Raw genomic sequence first — 25,616 nt, forward strand, 5'->3', positions numbered from 1 at the left:
TAGGCCGCCCTAACAACAGCTAAAATCTTTCATAGCTCATACCTCTCATACAGTACCATGCTGTAGTAAAACTCCACCCAAGTATTAATTCACCACGGCATCAACAAGGAAAAAATAATAGTCCTGAAAAAAATATATATATATTAATAATAGTAATTATGGAAAGGTTAGGTCTGAAAGAGCTGTCTAGGACAATGATGAAGTCAAGGGCACAGACTCTCACGTTTAGTATTCATGCAAAATTTTCACATGGAATTTAGGTTTTTGGAAAAAACCATTTTGACCCCAGCAGTAGTGGAATAAACGTAACAGTTCGCGGGAACTGCGAAAGCCTGTTTGTCTGTGTGTTGAACAGTGAAGGTGAGTTGAGGCGTAGTTGGGAGAAGTGAACTCGTTCGTTAAGAGCGCGAAAAAGTCCTATTCGTGTTTTTATGGCGGTTTTTCGTGCGGCGCAGAAGAGCTGAGGACTGGTTGTGCGACGGACGTGTGTGCGGGACGTTGCCTCGCTGGACGATGCCGCCGCAGTCGGGGCTAAGATTAGAACGCGCGGCGCTCACACACGACACCGTCTGTGAGGCGAGCAAACAGCATGGAGGTCGTGTTGTTTCTGGACCGAGCGCCCTCATGGCTTATCCCATTCACGGCCGAGCTGCTCCATCACAGCGCTGCGGACGGTGGGACTATTGTGGCGAAACCGGAGCTCTTTCCCACGACATTCCCACGGCTTCCTCTTTGCGGAGGGGAGGAGGAGGAGAGCCACGAGTCGCGGAATGCGTGCGCTCGCGCGCTCCCTGCGGTCCCGGAGAGGCGCGGGCACGTCACCGGCGGGGCGACAGGTCTGCGCGCTCCCGCCGGCGTAGGGGAGGGGGGGGAGAAGAAACGTTGGAGAGGTTAGCGATGGCGGGGAGCGAGTGACAAGTTGGGAAGCGACAGAAAGAGACTCCGAAGTGGCGCCGAGAGTGGAGGTGAAGCGGAGGCACGATGTTCTGGACGTAGGGCGCCGTCGTTTCGCCCAAGTTTGGGTCACTTTCCGCACGAATTGACTGCTTTTGTTTCATTGTTCGGTGCGCGCGAACTGCCGACGGCGCGCACTCAGTCAGAGAGACTTAAAATGGAACTAAAAGTGATGTTTTAATTTAAAAACTCCGGACTCCGGGCGTATGAAACCGAATGGGACGGGATAATGTTCTTATTCTTTTTGTAAAAGATGTGTGTTCAGTTCCGACCCGCGTTCCTCGCTCGTTTCACAATGGCCAGCTGAGCTAGCCTGGAAGCTAACTGTGTAAAAACTCGCTTGCCTTGACTGGAGTTTGACACGTTTTTAGTCTCCGCCTTTTATATTGTGTTCATAGGTGCGACGTGGTAAAGTTGTGTGCTTATAAAACCAATTTTTTGAAGGGGGGGGCGCGAGTTGTGGTGAAGTTGTGGCAAAACCGCGCGAGGAAGCTCGAGCTCGCGTGGCACGCAGTTAGTAGTAGTGTCGCTCGCGCGCGTCTAGGAGTGTGGTGATGCGGTCGGCAGCGGAGCGCTCGTCCCAGTCTGTAACTCTCACACTGCGGGGCAGGGGGCCCGAACAACTCTTAATATATTGACCGTGGTTGATAATAGTTGTCGTGTCCCCCCTCCAGATGCACACGGTCCGTGTGATGTGAAGAGAGGCGCTGGGAGCGGCTCGGAGGGACTCGGGGCGGAACTCCTGTAGGAGAGCCCAGACCTGGACCTCAGCTTCAGCGCAAGCGCCATCCGACAGCGTCGCTCCGCTTTGGTGAACCTAGGAAAATGATCAAGGCCGAGTGCAAAGGGGACAGGGCGCTGAGGAGTGCGTCCCCCCACCGAAACGCGTACAAGTCGGACTTCCATGCCATCAAGTGCTCCTTCGATGGAGCCAAGCGAGAATCTGAGAGCTCCACCAAGTCCTATGCAAATGGGTCCAGTGAAGCTCGGGAGGAGACGAGGGGCAGGCCTTTTGGCAACAGAGTGAATAAGATAAAGAACATTTTCCTGCAGATGGATGGCCAGCAGCAGGACAGCCAAGATGTGAAAGTGCCCTTAAAAAGCGATGCATCACAGGCGTCTCCAGCAAAACTGCAGCTTGCCTCCAGCCCGCATAGGTCGACCTTGGCTAGCGTTACCAACCCGGACTTTCTGGCTTCGGAAAAACCCGCCAAGGGCGACGATGTGGATATTGACAAAGCTGCGCTGGCTGAGAAGTTTTCAGTGACCAGGAAGCTGTTTGAAAGAGGCATCAAGGAGCAACCACCCTCTGACAAGCATTCCCCCAGTAAAGGGACAGGACGGGCATCCCTGGGCAGCCATTCTGATGAGGGAAAGAGTGTCAGGAGGTCATCGGGCTCCTCAGAGACCAAAACTGAGCTGAGCAAAGGTGCACTGGAAGACAGGGGCAGTGTTGAGGAGACGAAACAAACACCCAGGACGGTTCTGAATGCTGGACCCATTTCTAGGAGGCTGGAGAACTTCATGGTGGACAGCGATAATGAGGAATCAAACCACAAAGTGGCAATTAAGGGGCAACACAGCCCCATCAAATCACACGGTCCCTCCGAGGGGCCCTTGCCCACAGCCACAGTAAGTGATAGCTCCTGTAGACCCACCACCCCTGGGGCTGGCAGCCCTCAGAAAACCCACTCTCCAGGTACTGATATTGTTTCTAAAGCAGTCGTAACCACTACTGGAACCAAAGTCTTGAGTTCACCAACAAGGGATCAAAAAAGAAGCCCCTCATTCGACAGTAGTTGCCGCAGTCCAGACCGTGCTAAGACACCAGAGGTTTCCAGGAATGAGGACCATGTTGCACAAAGTCCCACCAGGGAGAAACTGACAGGACAGGCTCCCTTAGTGGACCCATCCGGGGTGGGAATGGTCCGAGCTGAACTGGTGGTGGTCCAGAACGAGTCCTCTGAGAGCGATGAGAATGAGGACAAGAACCTTGAGGACGATGATGTTTTCGAGCATCTAAAAGCAGAACCCTCAAAGGTGCAGAATGCAGAGCTTCAAAAAGAAAGCCACGCCAAGCCTTCGGCCGGTTCCCTTTCGCATGAGAGCATAAACAGCGAGTTTGCAGCCAGGGAGGTGAAACAAGTCTTGCAGGAGAAGAAAGGGCAGGAGTCTGAATGGACAGAGGAACAACAGAAAGAGACTGAGACAGGGAGTCAGAAGATGGATTACCATGAAGAGAAGGAGGCCACAGGAGAAGAGAGTGAGCTGGAGGAGCACAGCTGCAGGGATGAGGCGTCTCCTGTTGTGTATGGCATTGAAAATGCGGCCTTCGTGGATGACCGGGACACGGACCAGGAGCACCATGAAGAGGAACAGCTCACTGAGGAGTATGACGAGGTGCCTGGCCTGTCAGATGAAGAGGACTCCACTCCACTAAGGAAGATAAAGTTCTCCACTGCACCAATTCGGGTATTTGTTGACTTTTGCTTTTATACATCGGTGTGTACAAAATTGAATTGGGGAACAGTACTGAAGTGCAACATCCTATACCTTACTTAGTCACATGTAGCTCTTCTGGAACATGTAAATCATTATAAGCGCTTTAATGATTGACAAAGAATGTTTTAATTGTGTTTTCAACTTTGTCAAAAGCCAAGCTAAAGACAGTTTTGTGTAAAGTTCCTGTTTGTAGGAAAAATTATTATTCCTTTGCTCATTCTACAGCTGGTGTATGGCAAATATGGATTATATACTCACAAAGTGTTTATCAAACAAAATTTAAGGTTAATAGTTTTATTTTTGCTGTGGTAAAATATATAGCGATCAAATGGCTTTTGATGTAAACTGTTTACTGAAAGGATGACAATATCATGGCCTGCAAACATGGACATGGTGTACTGTGCTTAACCCAGCATGAATGAACTGGCAAAGAGGGACTCATTTGTGCAGATATGGTTACAGGGTTTGACCAGAATGATCAGTGGAAGAACTCTTGTTATTTTTGGAAGTAATGTTGACATGTGTGAGTAAAACTAGGTTAGGACAGGAATGAAAAGAGCAGGCATCGACATGGAACTGGGACACAGCCCTGCCACTAAATCACTGCATTACTCAGTTCAGGGTACAAGGGCCAGGCCTGCAGGCTGCGGCGAACTGAGGTGGATCTATTCTGACTCTGTGGTTTATTGCTTAACAAAATAGCATGGAAATTAAGGTAAATAAGCTTAAATGTTTTGCGTCAGCAACCCTTTTCAAATTAGGAAAAAGCTATCCATTGGCAGGTATGATGGTATTCTCAGGATAATGAAACAATGCTCTATATCTGCGTATGAGTTGCAGCATCAGATTTTTTGAAACTAGTATTCTACATTAGTCTTGTTAACCATTAGAGATGTACATACTCTTGTCAGATTTTAGGTCATCCAGTTGCAACCAAACAGGGGAATGTGATTACCTGTATTGCTGGCATTCCTGACAGCATGTCGTCAGATGCCTGCCATTTGAAGATTGCAAGCATAGCCCTTGCATTATCATTATATGTAATGAGTGTTTTGGCACGACTGGGGGAAAACCGGTCACCTCTCTGCATTCCACAGCCTTTACATGCGGTGTTTTTTTTTTTTTTTTAAACCTCAGCCCGAAACATTCCCATGAGCCTGCGCATATAGGTCTGTCAACACCATTTTTGTGGTGGCGCTGAGCCCCTGCGGTGTAGGGTGTCCATGTTCACGTGGAAACCAGGCATGGGCTCCTGGGGAGGTTGTTAGTGGCTGCTCTAGGGGAGTAAACCCGTGAAGAAATGGAAGAGGCCATGGTGGAGCTGGCTCTAGTCCGCCTGTTTGGTAGTTGGTTAGCGGCTAACCGCAGACATTAGGCTGCTGACTTATGTCCTCAACGTAACTGCCTCACCTGCAGATTTAATCCACATTTTACTCCAAGGTTAAATCTTAAATGATAGGTGACTAATCTTTTGTTCTATTTGAAATTGAATTCATTCCCTTTATCATATTTTTTTTGGACTCATTTGTATTTTGTGACAGCTTCACTTATGTGAAACTATAATAAGAATAGTCAGTTTTCAGCCTAGGTGCAAATTTTTTTCTGGAAAAAAACCATGTATAAATATGTCAGGGCTATTCAACCTGAACTATTCAGTCGGCACCAGTTTTCTGTCATGTAGTGCATCTGCTATAAAATCAGTTAAAAAAAAGAATTTCTGTGAAAATAATGAACAATCTCTTTATCGCCTACTTATTGCTTTAATAAGATGCTTTAAGGCTTACGGGAGACTTATGAGAGTGTAAAAGATAGCTTAGTCTAAGTGACTATAAGTGCATTATTATTGCATTAGAATAGTCCCCTGGTCAGTGTAGTCATATCACCTTTGCATGGACTTGTATTTAGGTTTAAAGTTAATTCATCTGAACATTGACTTGGATGTACTATTTTCTTCATCTTTCTTTATGGGCTTATAATAATGGAAAGCCTGAAGTGGACAGAAGTTTGTCTGGCTGTACTGTTTGCCATCTCCCTTGTTTTTATGTGATACAGAAGGTTTTGTTATTATAGAGAGAGGTGTTTTTTTGAGGCTCTTCTGTGGAAACTGTGTGGAATTATGAGGAGTAACTGACAGGAAACTTACACTGAACTTGGTGCTTTTGTGTTTGGCACAGTGGGCAGTGCTTGTGCATTACAGTGTCTGAGCTGTGGGTTTAAATCAGGCTCAGTCTGTGAGACGTTTGCATGTTCTTGTGTTCTCATAAGTGTCCTTTCGGTGCTCAGCAGTGACGCTGAGGTCCAAAGACCTGTGTTTCAGGTGAATTGATGAATGTAAGTTGACCGTACAGTATGCCTGTGTAAACAAATGTGTGAGTGCCCTGCAGTGGCCTGGTGTACTCCACCTTGCATCTTGTGCTTCTAGCATGGACTTTGGTCCACAGCAACCCAGCTTCAAACAAGTGGTTGTCAATAATGAAGGAATAAGGAGTTTTGCTCAGATATGCTGCTACTTCAGATATGTCTGTGGGCTATCGGTCCATCAGAAGTTGTAGGTCTTTTCAAAACCCATAGGCTTCCGCGGTTGGTGTCAACTGACTGGGAGTTTTGTACTTCTGGATTAAACCGCGTCGCGTGGGACGTTGGTTCCAACGTTTCGCTTCTCCTGTTGGAAGCATCATCAAGGAGCTGCGACATCTGTGAAACGTTGAAACCAATGTCCCACACAACACGGTTTAATCCAGAAGTACAAAATTCCCAGTCACTTGTAGGTCTTTTGTTGTTTTATAAGGACCCTTCTCTTATCAAACTGTTGGTTTGTTTCTGATTGGGGTGGGATGGAGCGTGTCCTGCAGCTGTTTGCCTTGAATGGCCGAGCCCAGGAAGGCCTCCTATGTGTGACCAGAGTTTTGCCCTTCACAGCCGCCAATTTTTCAGCATCCTGTGTTTTCATTCCTTTTTTAAAATCACTTGGATTCACTCTACTGCCAAGGTGCGTCCAAAAGAAACAAATGGAGAGCTTACAAAGCAGCGTTTGGGAAAAATTTTTGTTTAGATCCTTAATAAAGTCACCAATTGCTTGTAGTGGTTGACCAGGGATCTGGCATGGCTTTAAATATCTATAGGTAAAATAACAGACATTTTACCTCCAGTGGGCTGGACTGCTGTACAGACAGACTGGTATCGGGAGTTGTACTGCCATAGCCTTTCTTGCCATCTCAGCTACGGTAGTGAGGGCCAGGCCACGTTTCTAAGAGGCTGTGCTTTGTGCACCAGGTCACATGACAGTCTCTGGCATCACTAGATCTCCCTGAAACTGGAGCTCTGAGAAAAGGAGGCAACCTACAAGAACAGTACTCTTTGTGCTCTTCTGGGCTAGCTGGTCTGTGAATTTGGCCCCACTTTGCTGCCTGCATCACGTCTCCTCCAGAGCAGTGCACAAGTTGACATGTTGCCCTCAAGACCCAGACTGTCTTTGCATGGATGAGCGATGAGCACATGCACACTCTTGTATTTTGTCTCTTCTCTCTCTTTTGGTGTGTGCTGCCGTATTCCAGATCTTTTACATTTTTACAGCATGCGTGTGCCTGTGGTAACATAGTTGTGACTTCTACCTCACCATCTAACCTGTGTAGATTTCTCTGAGCACTTGTATCTTACTTCTGTGTGATTAATATTAGCTGGAGGAATCCTTTAAGCTGTGAACAGTCACATGGCATTAATGAGGTTGAAGTCCTTAAAGTAGAATAATTTTTATTAGGTGTGTGTCCCTCTCAGGGAGACCCAGTGTGTGCTACTTGTGCAGCTCTTGATACATTTGTGATTCCATAATGTGTTTAAATGTTGGTACTTCTGCTTGTAATGAAAAAAGTAACAGATTAATTCATTATATTGCTTACCTGACAGTTTAGTTTTACCAATTTGTACAGGTTTTTTTTTTTTTTTTTTTTTAAATAACTTTTGCAGTTCAGGTTACAAGTAAACCTTCAGTGCTCCACCTGTAATTTGAAATTTCAACCTTCAAGTTATACTGTCCATGTCTTTCCACAACAAAACATGCTGCTGTGTGCCCCACCAGCTTTGCTCAAGGGTGTCAACAAACTCAAAGCCCCCACAGGTGTAATTCCAGTTATCAGTTCATCTGTTACTAGATGGAAAGATCCACATAAGTTAATCATTCCTGATCAGAGGGCCAGGTGCCACGGAGGAGCCAGAGCCTGGCACTGTTCCCTTGTTACTGAGGGTAAGCTGGAATGTTTCTGACAAAAAAGGGTACAGGAAATGGAAATGCAGGAAAGTGCAGATGACCACAGGAAGTGGTCACCTGCACCTTCTGTAACTGTGGTTTCCCACACAGCAGCCTCTCTCCTGTACAGTGGGTGTTTGTCCTTTTCTGCTTATAGATCTTTCCAAACTGCTGTAGGGGTCTCATTTAAATGGCACATGTATCAATTGGAGTAAGTTGTTTAGTAAAGCAAGTTGACTGCATTGTTTACGTCTACATTCGCTTTTCTCATGCATTTGGCATATATTCCTATAGCATGTGAATGGTTAAAACTGGAAAGTGCTCTGTTTGTGTGCTGTGGAATCCCATGGGCTTTGCTGCTTGTTTCTTCTTCCGAGCGTTTCCGTTTCCTATACCCTTTTTGTCAGAAACATTCCAGCTTACCCTCAGTAACAAGGGAACAGTGCCAAGCTCTGGCTTCTCCCTGGCACCTGGGCAAACACAGGGTTAAAGGGGCAGAGTTTCCTGCTGAATACTATTGGCCTGTCCCCAGCCTTCGTCTGATCTTGAGATAAAAGCACTGATAGGTCATTTGTAGGGTTGTTCCTTGGAGGTCACATGGTGTGTGCAGAGGATGTGTACTTCCAGAGCCTTGTCAACAGAAAGGGGGTGGTGCTTCTGGATCAGTTACTTCAAGTCATAGGTTCAGAAAACCTGTCCAACCTGTACCGCGACGCATGTCTGTTTGCTCTTTGCAAACAGGTGCTCAAGACCTCATTTGCTTATTCGTGCTTTTCGAATCAGTGTTGGCATGAACTGCATTTGTCCAGGGAAATCCATAAAAGATTCCAAAAGCAGGGTGTTGAGAAATAATCTTTCCAAAAGAGAATAAATAACCAACATTCTGCTGTTTTGGAAAACCTTTGCGATCACATATTTGCAGAAGGACCATCTTGGAACAAAAACAGATTAGTAATTGTTATACATGTTGTATTGTTTATTTACATATTCATGATATGGTATAATTTTATAGTTCCCCTGTCCTTAGAGCTGGATGTTGAGTGAGCCTGTATACCCTCCTCAGGGGTACAAAAAATAGGTCCCTCCCAGCAACTGAAGTTGCAGTCCCATAGTATGTCTTTTTGGATTTTTTTCTTCCATACAGAATATTCCACCATTCAGTACTGCTACAGGGGAACTGTGGGTCCTCCCCGCGTGTGTGCACCAGCCTCAGTAACTTGGAACTGTGGTCATCCTGTCCAAATTGCACTGTGTGTGTGCTGCCAGGGTCAGGTCCATTCCCCTCAGTGTGTCTTGACTGGCTTTCATTGCAGACATAGGCAGCATCTTGCACCCTCATGCTCTCTGAAGTCTCAAATCCATCTTCTGTGCAGTCAGAGAACCCCCCCTGAATGTGAGTGTGTCCAGGGTAATGTACTCTGTAGTAGGCAAGGCCTGAAAAGTGCTTGATCTTAATTGCTGTTAAATGGAAAATAGTAAAGCACACCCTTCACCTTATTTCTCTACCCACTTTAAAAAGGTTAACTATGCACTGAAAATTCAGACAATTGTTCTTACAGAGGCACTATTTTAATTAGCTTTAGATGTAAACTTGGATACTAATAATGTGGCTGGCTTTAATAGATTTCATTGGAAAAAATATTTATACTTAAAGAGTTAATGAATGCGATTTTTCTGTAGCGCTCTTGGGTCATCTGTATTTTCTCCACTTGAGGGCCATAGGTGGTTGTAGAGCAACATGCCATTTCTCATGTCTTAATAGATGGGGTTGGTGTCCCAAGTTTTTTCCTTCTGTGCGAAAGCCAGGCCTAAGAGATTTTGTTTCGACAAAGAAAAGGACATTGTTCAAGGTGGCTAGAAGTTTCCATAGCAACAGAGGAGTTTGAGAGAAAAAGTGACAGGAGAGAAGCCAAGCATAAGTGTCATGTGGCCCTGAGTTGCACAGAAGCCCGGGACAATGTCCTGTTTTATACAAGGCCATGTACAGGTAGCCTCAGTACTGTGATTAATATCATTGTTATATGTGGTGCAGGTGAACACATCAGTATCATTTTGTGTTTTATTTATGTTTGATTGGAGAACTAGAATACTGAGTTTCCTAGGACCTGGTAATGTGTTGTGCATTTTTCTGTATAGCCTCACAAATCTGTACATTGGAATCTTATGGGTGGGTTAGGTAATCACATATAGCTAGTTTGTGATATAAAGCTTGTGGGATATAATACAATAATTCACAGAACAGTAATGGTATATATAATAATGCACGTTTAAAAATAAAACACTAATTAATAAAAAAAAAAAAAAAAACCCAGTGGAAACTCCACTATATACAGTGCAGTTTGTTTATTTTACTGTATATCTATTAAGAGAAGTACACACGAACTGAGAGAGTGAGATCACGTCACCTGTCAGTCTTGTCTTATTGCTAGTTACTTAGTTTGCAGTGCCTTTAGAAGCCGAGGCACCGTAAGTCAAATGCACATAACATGCGACCGCTGTGCAGTAATTTTGCTAGCAGCTGTTGGACCCCAAAATCACAGTATTGTTCAGACAATTTTATTGGCGATGACTGATTTAAGAGGGGCAGCTTGATTTATGTTTGTATTTATGCATTTAGCAACGTGTTCCTCCAGAGCAATGTACCAGTTAGGACTGTTGATCTGGTTTCATCGGAATGACGTGTGCAACTTGATTTGTGCAATAGGCCCTGTGGAACAAAGTTTGAATCCTTCTAAGTGGCATGAAAAGTATAAGAAAGAAAGATGTAAAGGGAAGTGTAAAACTGCAGCATGTTACATGGAGTAGAAATCCTCACAAAAGAAACAAGCTACTTTGAGTAAGAAGTAGGAGGTTTAAAAAGCTATTTTTCAGGATTTACTTTTTCTGTTAATAGGTTTTGAACAGTGTGTGCTGCCTAGTGATCATTGTATAATCTCTCATTTTTCACTGTATTTATTGCTGATGCCATGTGAATGAACTCTTGGGGTTTCTGTTCAGTCCACACGCTGATCTGTGTTGCTTTTTTGTAAAGTACTACCTAGTGATCTAGCTGCAGCTCGGATTCCAGTACAGTAGTTTTCCATGATCTCAGTGCAGTTTCTGTAGCGCTCCACATGTTCAACCCCATGTTTGAAGAAGTCGGCATGCCTCCGCCTCGTTCCTCAAGTTGTGACATGCTCCTCGATCCAGACCTCACATGGCATAGCTCAAACTGGGGATGTTTACAGCATTTCATCATTTCTCTGTGTGCTCTTAAAAGAACCCTGTAGCCCAAATTTTCCCAAACTGTTAGATCTCAAGGGATGGGTTCACTTCTATAAATCGCAGTTTCCTAGTTCCAGCCAACATCTGGGAAGCACTCAGCAAACCACAGCACTCTATTGGATTTGGTCGGCAAGGAAGGAACATCTGCCAGCGAGACTCCCAGAATCCCAAGAGGAAATTGGTGTGACGTGGGAATGAGAACCCTTTTTAAAAGCAAGTCAATGAACGAGTGGGGTTCATAGCTTACTGTGTTGTCTTACTCAGCAGAGGTGGTCTACCGTAGTGGTAGCCAGTGTCATGCTCACTGCTTCAGCAACTGTTAATTTAGACTGAATCGGTGCTTTGGAAATTGGTCCGTATTTAAGCCTGGATTCTAAAGATTTTGGATGTTTTGACCTGTGAATACACTCAATTTGACACTTGCACTCAATAGTTCCTGAAAGGAGAGTTCATGAAAAGCAGAACGTACGAACCAATGCATCTTGCCATGTAAGGAGAGAGTCGTCAGACTGGTAGCGTCATCTCTGACCTCTCTCAGAAGTCTCGCCCCACTTTTTTCTAGAACAATCTGTAATTATTAATTCCCTTCAGTGCACAAAAATGAGGTGTATCTGTAAATATGTACTCTGGAGGCTCAGTGTGGGGCAGCAGCAGTCTCTTGGTCCTGCTTGGGCTCCTTGTTTGCTCCTGTGCTGCCCTGCAAAGCTGTGGCAGCCCACTGCTGGATGACCAAGGACCGTACTGTAGTAGGTGTACTGTAGAACTCCATAGAGCCGTGGTGGGTTTGAAACTCTCTGTTCGATCATTCACAGGAGAGAAAGGGGAAAGAACTGGCTGTGTTATAACAAGTAGAGCAAGTCGAAATGCTCATTTGTTTATGGTAGTGCGGACTGGAAGTTGTACGCTGCACACCAGTAACACCATTTAATCTAAATTCCTTGTCAGAAGGGTATTTCTGTGGTGTGAGCTGATCACATCCTGCTTCTGAATGGCTAAAATTGTCCAGCTGAATCAGGGTTTTGTTGACATACAGACAGGTTGTTCATGTTATCTCCTCTTATCACAGAGCGTTAAAACCTGTCACTTTGGTTCATTGATCTTCACCTCAAACCTATTGGTTTTCCACACAGCTGTGGCCTACTTTACTGCTGGTGTTTCCACTGGTGTGAAGCTTTCTCCTCTTCACAGAGGAACAGCTTATTATCCCTCAACTTGTGTTCAAGTTCGAATTTCTGCACTTGTAAAAAATTTTAGTAGATAACAGTTGAAAGCATCCTTATTTAATTTGGACTTCAGCCTCATTAATGCCGTTACATTTAATAGCAGTTGCAGTTCTTTATACACATGCCTTTCAGTGTCCAGATGTAAGCATTATTCACAGCCAGTATGCTGAGATAAAGTAAAAGTAGGTTAGTCAGTGCTTAATAATTTGTTTACGCGTAGCTTAGCATTAGATATAAATAAATGATATTTTTGAAGATATGCCATATTCTGAATTTTTAACAGCAGATGTAATTTTCTTTTTTAGACATAAATGATGACAATAACGAGACCTAGCAAATGATATGGGTGAAGTTGTAAAATGTTGTTTGCACTGAATTCTGATTTATTTTAGAGAAATTAAATTCAATTCAAGAGTATATACCATGGTTCCTCAATTATGGTACTTGGGTGCACATGTACCATGGTATGTGTTACAACTATTCAGAGCACCTCCTGATTTGCTTACCTCTTATACAAAAACAGGTAACTAAGAGTTAGATAAGGTGGTTTGGCTTGTGGTTGGAACAAACACCTGTTGCCATGACCTAAAGAACCTAGTACAGAGAATACTAATATGAGTCCTGTCCCCGACACATCGTATGCTCCTCTATTGTGGTGTGCAGGTAGTGGCACTTTATTGATGTGCCCATGTACACCCACAGGTGTACAGCACATACTCCAATGAAGAGTATGATCGGCGCAATGATGAAGTCGATCCAGTTGCAGCATCTGCAGAGTATGAGCTGGAGAAGAGGGTTGAGAAGATGGATGTGTTTCCTGTGGATATTGTGAAGGGTGAGTTTTTATCATTCTTCCATCTCAGCTACCTGTTAAAAAACAGAGATTGCATGTTAAGTGCCTCCCCCCCCCCTGTTTTCCTCACAAAGCAGGTGATAAAGGACTAGGAATCAGCATCATAGGAATGGGGGTTGGTGCAGACCAGGGCCTGGAGAAACTGGGCATTTTTGTCAAGACCGTGACTGAGGGAGGAGCTGCTGAAAGGGATGGACGGTGAGTGGGACCAAGGAGTGGTGAGTGGAATTCGGGAGAACCCTCAAAACAGCTGTCACTTCTTTCAAGTGTGCAACATATTAAACCTTTTAAACCTGTTAAACGTTTCATTTAAGTCCTTCCGTCTTACTTTTCCTGCTCTGTCTTCCAGCATCCAGGTCAATGACCAAATTGTTGAAGTTGATGGTATCAGTTTGGTTGGAGTGACACAACTTTTTGCAGCCACTGTCCTGAAAAACACAAAAGGCATAGTGAAGTGAGTTCAACCTGCATTTACACACATTTGAAGACATGCTGTTTTCTTTGGAATTAACATAGTTTTCTATCTGTCCATTCATCCATATCTGCAGAGACTTACAAGGTATAGTCTACTGTTGATGAATACAACAGAGAGAATAAACGAACAATATTGATTTAACCCGGCAGTAATATATCAGATAGAGAACAGTTTTCATTTTCAGTAGCGGATGAACTACTGTAAGTGGTCAAATTAGTGAAATGTGCTCTCATGCTGAAAGTCATGAGACACATGTAGTACTGAATAAAACCTTAATAGCGTGTTGGCCAGCATTTCCAATCAGACTCGTGCTCTATTGTCACGCTGAAAGCTCTAGAGAGTAGCTGCGCAGGGCAGCAGTGGATGTTAATTGTTTGTCACGGCATGCACTTAGTAGGGGTAAATATGCTGGAGGCTCCATGTCTGAGAGCAGAGATGGGGGAAGAGAAGCCTCTGTACCGCTGACCCACAGCTTTTGTTCCACGTAGCTTCCTGATTGGGCGGGAGAAGCCTGGGACGCAAAGTGAGGTGGCGCGGCTCATCAGTGAAACCCTGGAGCAGGAGAGGAGCCAGCAGCAACAGCGCCTGGAGGATCCCTATGAGCACTCCACAGAGGAGGCGAGTTACCTTGTTGCTCGTGGACAGGGCATAGTCTGCATGAGACAGCCACTCCCGACTGGCCTCATCTAGCAATCCCACCATGCAGTGCTCTCCAAATTACTTCAGGTGTTGAGCAAGCAGTGAATAACCATGCCATAATAAAGTCAGCGCCATGGAGAAAAGTTTGCTTTGGTGGCAGATGCGCAACCAGATTATTATATAAAAGAGGAATGTGTTTTAATTAGTCAGTGACTATATGTGCTTGTAAGATCTCCAGGTCTTATTCAATAGCATTAAATGTGTAGCAATATTAGAAGTGTGCTGACAAAGAAAGTAGCTGAATTCAAAGGTCACAGGTTGCAGCTGACTGCTTAGTTACTTCCTGGTGTCTGTCTGACCGTTTCAGGAGGAACACTACGACGAAGAAGGTGACGAAGTCCTGGGATCAAGCTTTTCAGGACGGACGGTGGAAGTGTTTGACCTCCCTGAGAATGAAGACATGTTTTTACCTTCTGACATGGACTCAACACAGCTGGGCTTCAGATTCAAAGAGGTACTCACTCACTCACTGAGCATCTAAGTTTACCTACCATGAATAGATGTGAACAGCATCAATAAACAGTCTTCCAGTTATGTGGTAAAGGCTGTGGTATTTACTTATGGTTCCTCTCATAGTTCTGTTCCACTCATAATTATTTAAATTAGGTTTTATCCAACTTTATAATTTAGATCCACAAGATATGTAATACATTCAACATGATGCTGTTTGATTACATCTCTTCAAGACATTAATTGTTCTAATTTTCAATCTTGGCGGAAAAGGCGTGGGCTAAATACTATGTTTTTATTGGAAGTCAGTTTGGAGAAAAGCAGCTGATAAATGTAAATGTAATTTTGTAACTGTGAACTTGTTCTTTCCAATTTTTTATTTTTTTTTTTTTTTAACCAACAGCTTCAGCTAAAGCACAGCATAACAAAGGCTGAACTCACTCAAGTAAAAGAGAAGGTAGGTCACGCTGAGAATACAGCATTGATGTAATGAAGCAGTGTAATTCTTGAATAACCCTTGATTCTCATAGAAAAAGAATGGTTTTATTTGTGGTTTATCTCACAGTAGAAATGTACAGCATCTGTCTAGGTATGTGCTGTGTATACCTTGTATATCTAATGGTTATTACCTTTACACATTGCTGTAATTGTCATTTATAGAGGAGATGTGCCAAAGATCTGTTAAATTGACTGTGGTGTTACCTGCATCTTGCGTGTGATAATTCACTTGTTTGATTTCTGCAAAGCTGAGGGTGTCAGAAGATGAGAGGGCAGCATGGGAGGCCAGGCAGGCACAGGTGGAGCAAAATGTAGAGGAGAGTAAAGAGAGGATTGAGAAGCTGGAGAAGTACTGGCTGGAGGCACAAGCCCTCTGCAAAACACTCAACGAGCAACTGACCGAGACACAGAATCAGTACGAGACCCTGGATAAGAAGTACAACAAGGCTAAGAAACTGCTGAAGGACTACCAGCAAAAGTGAGTGCTTTTTCCTCCCCCACTACAGTTTGCTGGCCTTTTGGCATTTTCCCATAATGGGTGTAACTGATTACCCAGGTTTAAAGTCAAATATTAGGTCAGTTAAATGGTTACTGTAATGGTTTTTATGTCCTTCACTTGTATGTATTAGCAGTGGTTCTATTGCCTGTTTCCAGGGAGATTGACTTTGTGAAGAAGGAAGAAGAATTGAGGAAAGCCCTAGAGGAGAAGGAGAAACAGTACAAGGAGCAGCTAGACGGCCTTCTGGAGCGGGTATGAGTGAAACCACGTCAAAGGCTGGAAAAGGAAGTGTAGCTGGACAGTTTGGAGGAGCACAATGAGGCTGATCAGAGGGACTTGTCCCCTTCTTTCTCCAGATAGCAGTTCTTGAAGCCAGAACACCCTTAGAGGACCACATGGGAACCTCATCTGGTCTGGAGACTGAAGAAGGGAGCAATCGCAGTCAGGAACCTGAGGAGCCAGTAAATGGCGCTCAGTCAATGGACACCTTACTATCTGGTGGGGATTGCTCCTGTTTCATCACTACTGTTTCTGTGTGCTAGCCTGTGAGAGGGGGCTAGGTGGGATGAAAAACATTCCTAGGCTTTTCTGCAGTCACTTTATGCAGTTTTCTCTCAATGCCTTTCAAGTATCCAAACCTGTTGCTTAAAAACAAACATACATGAGGAAGTTTGCAGGATCCCCATTGTGTCCAAAGCTGGAAAGATCTTTAACTATGAACTTTAATGCTTTTAAATTCACTGATTTTTATCTGAAGGCAAATTCCAATGACAGATTCGCGGTCACAGCAGTGCACTTCGGGAAACTATTAGCAAGTGTGAATTGTGGCAAGTTTTCAAGTTGACATCTGAGTCAAGGCCGGTACTTCTCAACCTTTGGGTTGTCACATTTAGTGATCTGAGTAATGTGGATGACCTCACCCAACTTGCCCACAGATTAGACATACAATCAGCCTATTCTTTCCAGGATGCATCCAAACAGTGTCATGTGTTTAACAGCTCAATGAAACGGTAAACAAACGTGACATATTTTTGACCCGCGTTCATTCAACACGTGGAGTCATCTGTGTTTCAAGTCTGAGTCACAGGGCTTAGGCACATGACTTTTGAAGATTTGTCAAATGTGCCAATGCGAGCTCCTCGTGTGTTACCAGTTGGCATTAGTGCAGAGGAAGGGCACTAGAGCAGTGTGGTTTGGGTTGTCCACAGACTCTGACTGGAGTGAAGTGGTCCCTGAGACGGAGCTCCTGGACACCAGCGCTCACCGAGCCAGGGCTCAGCTCTCCCAGAAGTCCAAGCGCCAGCCACCATCTCGCAGCAAGCTGAGAGAGACGATCAGTGCATCATCCTCCACAGCCCTGGTTAGTCTGAAACATCAATCCTCAACTGTGAAGTTCTCCAGGGAGCATCTTGTGAACCATTTCCTTTGTCTTGTTGATGCCAGACTGGATGATCTCTAGTTTTTCTAGAACGTGCATCATCAACTCAGTAGGTACTGGTCATGCTGAGTACACTTTTATCACGAGATAAGCAGCCTGTGACTGCCATTGTCGTGCCACCTTGTTTGTAGGAGGACGGTAATGATGAGGCTCCGACTCCAGTGGCGTACCCGAGGAGGAGACGCTCTATTCAGGAGAGCCTGTCGCTGCCTGTTCCAATCTTGTGTCCTGGGAACGGGCAAAAGGACGGGACCCCTGAAACGGTTAAGCGCTCTTCTAGCAAAGCTGAGCTGTCGAGGCCCCCTTCCCCACAAGCTGAGGCACCCCACCAGAGAGCCAGCGCCGAGAGTAGTCCAGGCCTGTCCCCTCCCAAAGATACATCGTCCCCTCATTCGCCCTCAGGCTTCCTGCGCAATGTGAAGAAGAGGGAGTCCAAGGGCAAAGGCAAGGAGACCAAAGGTATCGTTCTTTTTAAACAGGCCATTTGGTACAAAACAGAGCTGTTGTTGGCATCTTCCTGTTGGGCTCCTCCTACATTCTGAGCACGCAGCTGTAACTATGTCTATGTAGCCATGGAATGCAGTTCTGGGTCTTAGCCAAACATGCATGTTGCACTTCTAACAGGTGACTGCTTCATTACCAAACCCCTTTTCTGGCCTCTTTGTGCTATTATTTGTAATATTATTGATTTTGTTGGTTAACTGATGCTGTTTTCTGAATCACTAAGCAGCGTTTGAAGACTAAGCCTGGATTGCTTGCTTTTTACCTCATATAAATGCATTTGTGACACTGCATTGTTTGATTACTCATGACTACAGATACTCACTTTTTGTGTTTACAGAGGAGGCAAGTGATAGTTCTTTAGGAAAACCAAAGAGAAGATTTCCAGACTTTGGGTAGGTCTTTTTAGTATGTGAATGCCAGCAATTGTTTATATGCAGAAAAAAAATCTTTAATTGAAACAGGATGTTTGAAAGTAACTTTAAATTTTCACAGAGGCCTTCGAAAGTCTGGTGGCAAAGGGAAGAAGCATGACAAAGAAGCCATGAGGGCTTCTATAGGCAGCAGGTAATATGAGTGGTTCATGTTGGGTTACCTGTAACCATCATTAGCTATTACTGTCCCTATCCAGAACTCTGTGGGGTGTGTGTGTGCGTGTGTGCGCGCGCGCACGCACGCTGTATTGCAATGCTGTCATGTGTGCTCACTGATGGTACTATGCTTGCTTACTCAGGGGATCTGGGGACTTGCTGGAAGAATCTGGTGGGAATCTGTCGCCTGCAGAGTCCATGTCCTCCATACCCACCTGCATGCCCTTTTCCTGGTTTGGGGACAAAGAGAAAGAGCAATGTTCTTCCACCAGCAGCATGCCTTACGTCACCACAGAGACCAGCAGTGAAATGAGCCAAGACCGGAAAAACAAGGTGAGCACTCCCAGGACTACCTCACCCCTGGTGGTCCTCCTCAGTTCATCTGTCTGTGTCTGTATGTGTCCACTTACATGTATTTATTTAGCAGATACTTTTCTCCAAACTGACTTCCAGTGAACTCTATGCAGTGTTATGAGCCCACACACCTTATTCACCAAGGTGACTTACGCTGCTAGATACACTACTTACACTGGGTCACTCATTTATACATCAGTGGAACTCACACACACTAGGGGGGAACCTGAACAGTTTGTCTTTAGACTATGGGAGGAAACCCACGCAGACATGGGGAGAACATGCAAACTCTACACAGACTGAAGGGGATCGAACCCATGTCTTTTCGCACCACCCAGGTGCTGTGAGACAGCAGCGCTCTACTCACTGTGCCACCTCAGGAAATGGAGAAGAGCATTTCCTGAGAAGACACATTTTTGTTCCTTATCTAGCTTTAACATTTTTTGAAGAGTATAGGTAATGAAGGGATGCCATTGCCCTAGGGAGGAGTATTTAATCTCTGGGAGATGGAATATGTGTGTTGAAGTTGTTCATGTGAGATAGGAATGAGAGGCCCCAGTGTATTTGTCTCTTTCTTCAAGGAATATACACCTGTTGCCAGGTTCCAAAGCAGAGTCTGTACAGTACTAGGAGGGTCTCGTCCATTCTTTCACATCAGACCAGCATAGATCCTTCACTCTTGTGACTGCACGCACATTTGGTACCAAAACTATACATGCAGTTTTTTCCATAGGAATATGCTTATGGTATTGCGGACAGTTTGTATTATGTTCAAAAATCCATGGAAGCTGCATGTTTTAGGGGATAGTTAAGTTCTATTGTTCAGACTCGAAGGTTCTGAGATTACTGCTATCCAGTTAATTTGTACTCTTAGGGAGGAATTTGGTGGTTTGTGTGTAGCTAATAGTATATCTGTGATTTATTATATAAATGTTACTTGGTAAATTTGTCTTTCTCTGTGGGAAAGACTAAAAACTTGAACCCACACACAATATGGCCAGGCAGTGTCTGCTCTCAAAATGTTGTGTTTATGTTGGCATTTAATGACAGTGTCTGGTGTTCTCTCACTGTACTCAGCCATGCCTATGAAACCATATGAACTGTGTCTTTAATCTTAGAGGCCAGAGGAGGATTCCCAGCTTCCTACATGCATATGCAATGGAATCATACACAATGATCTTCTGAAATATCCGTTAATTCCACCAAAGCCACAAGAGCCTTGTGTGGTGGCTTTTTACAGCATCTGAGCTATAGAGACATTTCCCAGTGGATTAAAGAATGTCGTCTTCAGTCCAGTGCACGTAGCAGAATATCTTACTAACACTCCTTGTTTCAAACAGACAAACCTTTCCTGGTCTTCCATATTCAGTCGCTCCTTAGACTTGGTACAGTATACTTTTTTCCCCTACTGAGCATTTTAGTTAGATTGTAGATGCTTTAATAGAAAGTAGTGATGTAGCTGACCAACACAAAGAGCAGGGTTCTGTGTGGACTTTAAATTTAGAACATACTTTTGATGGGTTTGTTTGATGCTAATTTGGGGCACCATCAGTAATGAGTTGATCATTTTATTACTGATGATTTGCCACAGGATCTTGAACGCTGAAATATTTTGCCCCTTAAGAGCAAGAAAAAACAATATTAACTCCCTGCTCATTTTTTTCTGTATGTTTACCAGCAATTGTAAAACATTATCAAAACAAAGTTACCTGCCTTGCAATGTCTCTTTCCGATAGACCGACAGTTCAAAAGAGCTCTCATAACCACACCAATATTAGGCAGTTGTTATAATGAAACCTGAAATTTAAGAGATACACCAAAAGCATGTTAACTGTGCATTGCATTCTGCTCTTTGGGAGTGACTATTTTGCGTTTATAGCATTAGCTGTAGACACAGGAAACATAGTGTATGTTTCTGTTTTTGTAGAATGCGAATAATTACAAGGTTATTTCTTACAGTGAAGACAACTGAAAATCCAGCTGGCCCTGTATTTGTGTATTGCCACACATTTTACATACTGACATGTATTTATTTTGGCACATATTACCATAATATTACCCACAGAAGACATTTTGCGTAATAGGTGAATTTAGAAAGTCCACAGCTCACTAGATGATGGCTATTCATGACACATCTTAAATATTAGTTCTTTTGATTGTTCCGAAGTTTTATGGATGATCGGTGTGGATTTTATTTTGCCAGATACCGCTAAACCCTATACAGAACCCTACTTTGTTTTGAAAGACACCTTTTAATGGAAACATACCTACAAAGAATCTTCAGGTTGTAATTGTGTAAAATTGTTTTCTAGCATTGAGGTAGTGTTTGGATTGATTTAATTTATACTGGCTTACTGAATAATTCTAACAGTTGTTTAGATCGATGTTACATTAACCTATTTAGGTGTGGGAATTTTCTTCCATTTTCTTTGATAGAGGGCCAGCTCGTTTTTCATTGTGCTGTTTTTTTTGTGTTTTGTGCTCAGCCAGTGTTGCAGTAACGCGTGCCCTTTTTTTTTTTTTTTTTTAAAACACTTTGCGTGTGTCTATGCGTTGTAATGTCCAAGACATTGCTGACATTGAGTGGGTTCTTTTTTTGTGGACGCAAAGATATTGACACGTTTCAGAGTTTCATATTGCCTGCACGTCTCCACCCCTAGAGTGCCAGCAGGAGTAGAAGTCTCTGTCCAGTTAATGCATTCCTTGTCTCTACTTGTTCCAGAGTTTGTCTGTCATAGATGATTCGAACCCTGGAAGTCCCAGTTCGGACTTGACAGGGCTAGTCGCAGAGCCCAGTCTGTCTGGGCGCTCGCACACTTTATCCTTCTCTTCCAGCGAGGTGAGTGGACGCCTGTGCTCGTGCCTGCATTTGTGGCTGCCGAAGCATTGCGAGGTGCTGTGCTCTGGCCTGGGGATGCGCGCGAGTGGCCGTGGCTGGCTGCATGGATATGCCAAGCAGCAGCAGCACTGAATGTTGATGCATGTATGCTGAGGTGCTTCTGGGTGGGTGGGTGGAAAATCAGGGCATTTGTAACATTGTGTCCTTGGTGTAAATTGACCTCTTCATCCTTTGTGAAAGAATAGTGTGTTCTCTGCTTGTCTTTGTCATTTTACCGAGACAGCCAAATATGCTTTCATGACTTCACTGTCACTGCTGTCATGGAGTCTGCTAAGAGAGAATATTTCTGTTGCAGCACAGAAACCGTGGTACCTTGAACTAGGGCAAAACTTTCAGGGTATAGATGGTTCCACACAGCACATATGGAGGACAAAAATAACATCGCAAACATTTTTATTTTTTAGTGAAGGGACTTCTTCCATGTCTCCTTTAACGCAAATGGCACGGGGGAGGTGGGGGCACAGAGCCTCTCAGTTGTACAGCTCTGAATTCACCATGCCGTTCATTGATTTTTAGCAGTATCCAAGACTTTTACAGATACTACCAAGAAAATATAGGTACATCAATTATTCTTATTGGAAACATGATTATGTGATGCATTGGTCTCTTCCTTGTAGCAGTTTCTGTATAAGTTTACCATGAGACAGCATTTAAGGTTGAATACTTTAATACATTCTATCCACCTGATCTTCTGTTACAATTTGCTCTCCTTTGTTTTATTGTACTGAGGCATCTGACAGGCAAAGGCAACATAGCACTCACATCTATAAAGCAGAACAGTACACTACATAGGAGGTTCTTGGGTTCCTCAGTATAGAGGAATACTGAGGCCCTGCCATGCATGATCTGTTGATGAAAATAATTCAGTGAATTTATAACTACTGATGTTTTTGTTACCTAACTCGGGGGTAAATCAAGGAATTAAGCTTTTATTGATTGTGATGGAGTGGGTGGACTTCGAACAACTTGAGTTACATACTTCAGGTCCCCGTTGTGTTCGTAAGATGAGGTACAAGTTTTTTTTATTATTATTATTATATTCTTGGTTTGATATTGTCCAAAATATTTGACCCATTTAAACAGGTATTTTACAGGAGCAGTTGGTAAGTACCATACTCAAAGGTACCACACTACAATCTCATTGGTGCTTTAAGGCGACAAGTCCATCTAGGCTCCCTGCTGGCCAAGATCTAGATTTATGGTTTTGCAGGTGTGGTATTTCTGTACTGTAGCAGTGTCTGTGAATATCAGGCATAGTATATGAGCAGGGAAATTAGTGTCTAACTTGTCTTTACATGTTTTTTGTTTTAGGAAAAATCTACACATTTAAGATGCAGATTTAAATTTTGGAGATTATGAAAAGGGACACTGTCTGAAATTGGGCTTTTCTATTTTCTTTTCAGACTCTGGATGATGACTTAGTGCCTACAGGCAAGGAGTACCAGTGGCAGAACCGGCCCATTTCAGAATGGACCACTCAACAGGTCTGCCACTGGTTGATGGGCGTGAACATGGACCAGTACACCCCAGAGTTCACCGCCAAGAACGTGGATGGCCAGCAGCTGCTTGGCCTGGACAGTGAGCGACTCAAGGTAGGAGGGTATTTTTTTTTTCTTGACATGTCTACCTTTGTTTTACTATCCTATTTGTAACAGAATAGTTCAAATGGCAATAGACATTGTGGCTTAAAGAAAAACACCAGAAAAACAAAGACCACATTGTTACCTTTGATTTGTACTCACCCATGATGAGGCTGAAAGAGAAAAACTGAAGGATTTAAAAACAGGAATAAGCCACATAAAAGGGTAACTCCAGTCAACACTGGCATCTGTGTCCCATTCCCAATCAGGCATTGGGCGTTTCAAGTCAGAGTGACCGTGCAACCATCAAGAAGAAGCTGAAGGACATGAGAAAGGCCCAGGAGAAGCTGGAGAAGCAGCGGGAGAAACGGGAGAAGGAGGCGAGGCGCAGCGGAAAGCTGCCTGTAAACACAGACTCCAGCTGTTGAGTCACAGTGCACCCTCTCAGTCCCATGCAAACAGTATGGTGGCTTACCACTTTCAGATTTTTTTTTGTTTGTTTTGTAGTTCACTTATGATCCATTGAAACTGGAACAATGTATAATAGCGCCATTTTGAAAAGTCCATTTATGAAACTTTGCTTTAATGTAGAGCCAAAACTGAATATTGTAAGTTGGAGTAAGCATAATTTCTTATTTTCACACTAAAAATGCCTGCAACGCTGCAGGTTACCACTAGCTTTGAGTGTAGTCACTTGAGGCTGTGGGGTACCTGTGCCTGACTGAGTGTATGCCAAGGACCGCTTTAGTATGAAACACCTTTCTCTCCCAGGCTCCGTAGTTAGACATTATCAGTATCCAGAGGTGTTTCCATTTTAAGGTGAAACCCTAGATTTCTAGCAGGGTGGCATAAGTATCTGGTTGAATTTTGCATTCCTGGTTTAATTCATCGCAAGGAATAAAAATAGGATACCTCATGCGGTAGCTTTTACCACATAAATTAGCAGAGCTGTCAACCTGTATTTCCACATCACTGCTGAATATAGCTTTTAAATTGTTTTATATTGTATTTTTGCAGCTATGTACAGATCTTTTCATACAGGAACTTTGTACAGTTAGATAAAAGCACTGTTGTCTTAAACCATGAAGGGCAATGTTTCACTGTACAATTAACTTTTTATGTATTGGCCTATTAACTGCATTAAATTGTATGATCAAGGTAGACGAGCATTTACGTGTACATTTTCTACGAGAGTAGCACATAGAACCAGATCACTTTTATACAACAAAAAAAAAGGTTTACAAGGTTTTGCTGCTTTTTCGTTCTCTTCCAGCTGTGCAGAGAATGGGGATGAAATGATTGTGGTCCAATGAAACTAGTAAAATTGTGTTGCTTAAATGGTACACAGAAAGCCAATAGCTTGGTAAGACTACTGTAATATCCTGATTGATTTGGTGCGAGTCCTGAGCAACTGTATGTCAAAGCTTTTCATGATTCATCATGGGTCTCTTTCCAACATTCCTCATAGAAAATGATTTAATAGCCACTGCAGATACTCTGGTTACACTTGTGACCTGTTGTACTGTCTCATTTAAGATATAATAATTCTAACTTCAAGTGGAATACTGCACATTTACAGGACCACTCCGACAAAGGGAATTTTGTATAAATCCCTCCAGCAGAACTGAGCGAGTTCTCCCTTTGTTATATACTGTAGATGCTGAACAAATAAACTTCTGCTCTCAGCTGCTGTGTGGACCTTAGTCCTTGTACTAAACTCTAACCACCTACACGGATTTGACACCTTTGGAGGACACCAGTCCACTCATACAGAATGGTAGAAAAGTTTAGTTTTTAGGTTCTGAAAACTATAGACTTACACAGGGTAAATAAAGGTCGAAAGGTTTAGTACAAAAAGAAAGCACTTACAGATGAACTGAACCGCAGTGGCAACACAAAACTTTGGAGCTTTCAGTATGAACTATGAAATGTACGACATTGTACTCAGCACTGTGCATATGGTTTGACACTACTGAAAAGTATCATTTACAACTAATTCTGTTGGTCACTTATTGAAGCAAAATATTAATACCAATATTAACCAGTATTAAAAATAAAATTGTATAACGGCTTCTAAAGGCCGTTTACAGTACAGGCAGTTCCCGGGTTACGAACGTCCAACTTCCGTACAAGCTGTAGTTACAAACCACCCCTTTACTGACGGGAAATTAATTTGTCACCCTTAAGTAAGATGAAAACATCATTAAGCCTATTATATTAAAAATTCAAGTTACTGTACATGCAATGGTTCATAACAATGGGCTACTTTGTGACGCACATCAAAACATTGCACGTCTACAGCGGTTAGTTGGCTCGTGGGCCCAAAGTAGGACAAATGCTTCCTTTTCAATCGGACCACGTTGCTGTTATGTCTCGCTATTATAAATACTGTAATAGATTTATTATGATTATCACTACATTGTATTACTGTATTGTTATATTAAAGATGTTTTAGTGTATCTAGAAGTGTTTCTTTAATGTTTCTTATGGATAGAAAGGTACACGATATAATAAGACAAACGGACGTTAGAGATCCACCATACCCAACTGTTCTGACTTACAGACAGCCTGAGGAACGGAACTCGTTCGTAACC

General features: G+C 43.4%; 1 protein-coding gene and 1 long non-coding RNA gene across 5 annotated transcripts; one reads left to right on the forward strand and one right to left on the reverse strand.

Moving 5' to 3' along the window:
* Nucleotides 1-795: 795 nt before the first annotated feature.
* LOC108920342 (neurabin-1-like) lies at nt 796-25,426 on the forward strand. 4 transcript variants are annotated; one of them, XM_018729030.2, is made up of 19 exons: nt 796-992; nt 1,629-3,426; nt 12,889-13,021; nt 13,114-13,237; nt 13,389-13,493; nt 14,003-14,132; nt 14,521-14,667; nt 15,067-15,120; nt 15,410-15,639; nt 15,816-15,912; nt 16,017-16,158; nt 16,869-17,020; nt 17,230-17,557; nt 17,940-17,994; nt 18,095-18,166; nt 18,333-18,522; nt 21,266-21,382; nt 22,846-23,034; nt 23,292-25,426. In XM_018729030.2, the coding sequence occupies exons 2-19, from the start codon at nt 1,780-1,782 to the stop codon at nt 23,448-23,450; spliced, it is 4,071 nt and encodes a 1,356-aa protein (XP_018584546.1). In that variant the 5' UTR covers nt 796-992; nt 1,629-1,779; the 3' UTR covers nt 23,451-25,426. The 4 variants fall into 4 exon arrangements, with proteins under 4 accessions (XP_018584546.1, XP_018584548.1, XP_018584547.1 ...); XM_018729032.2 differs by having other exon boundaries at nt 13,117-13,237; XM_018729031.2 differs by having other exon boundaries at nt 796-965.
* LOC108920344 (uncharacterized) lies at nt 12,972-18,405 on the reverse strand. Its single transcript, XR_001964988.1, has 3 exons — nt 18,329-18,405; nt 13,368-13,467; nt 12,972-13,053 (listed from the first exon to the last, which is right to left on the reverse strand). It is a non-coding gene; the product is annotated as an uncharacterized LOC108920344 (long non-coding RNA).
* Nucleotides 25,427-25,616: the final 190 nt, after the last annotated feature.

This window comes from Scleropages formosus, chromosome 21 (assembly GCF_900964775.1).
Source record: "Scleropages formosus chromosome 21, fSclFor1.1, whole genome shotgun sequence".
NCBI lineage: Eukaryota > Metazoa > Chordata > Actinopteri > Osteoglossiformes > Osteoglossidae > Scleropages > Scleropages formosus.

What these genes read in the sequence shown, in the direction of transcription:
- LOC108920342 (XM_018729030.2), top strand. Translation starts at nt 1,780, where the DNA reads ATGATCAAGGCCGAGTGCAAAGGGGACAGGGCGCTGAGGAGTGCGTCC. An exon ending in TCTCCACTGCACCAATTCGG is followed by an intron (nt 3,427 to 12,888) that starts GTATTTGTTGAC and finishes GTACACCCACAG; the next exon opens with GTGTACAGCACATACTCCAA. An exon ending in GCCAAGACCGGAAAAACAAG is followed by an intron (nt 18,523 to 21,265) that starts GTGAGCACTCCC and finishes TACTTGTTCCAG; the next exon opens with AGTTTGTCTGTCATAGATGA.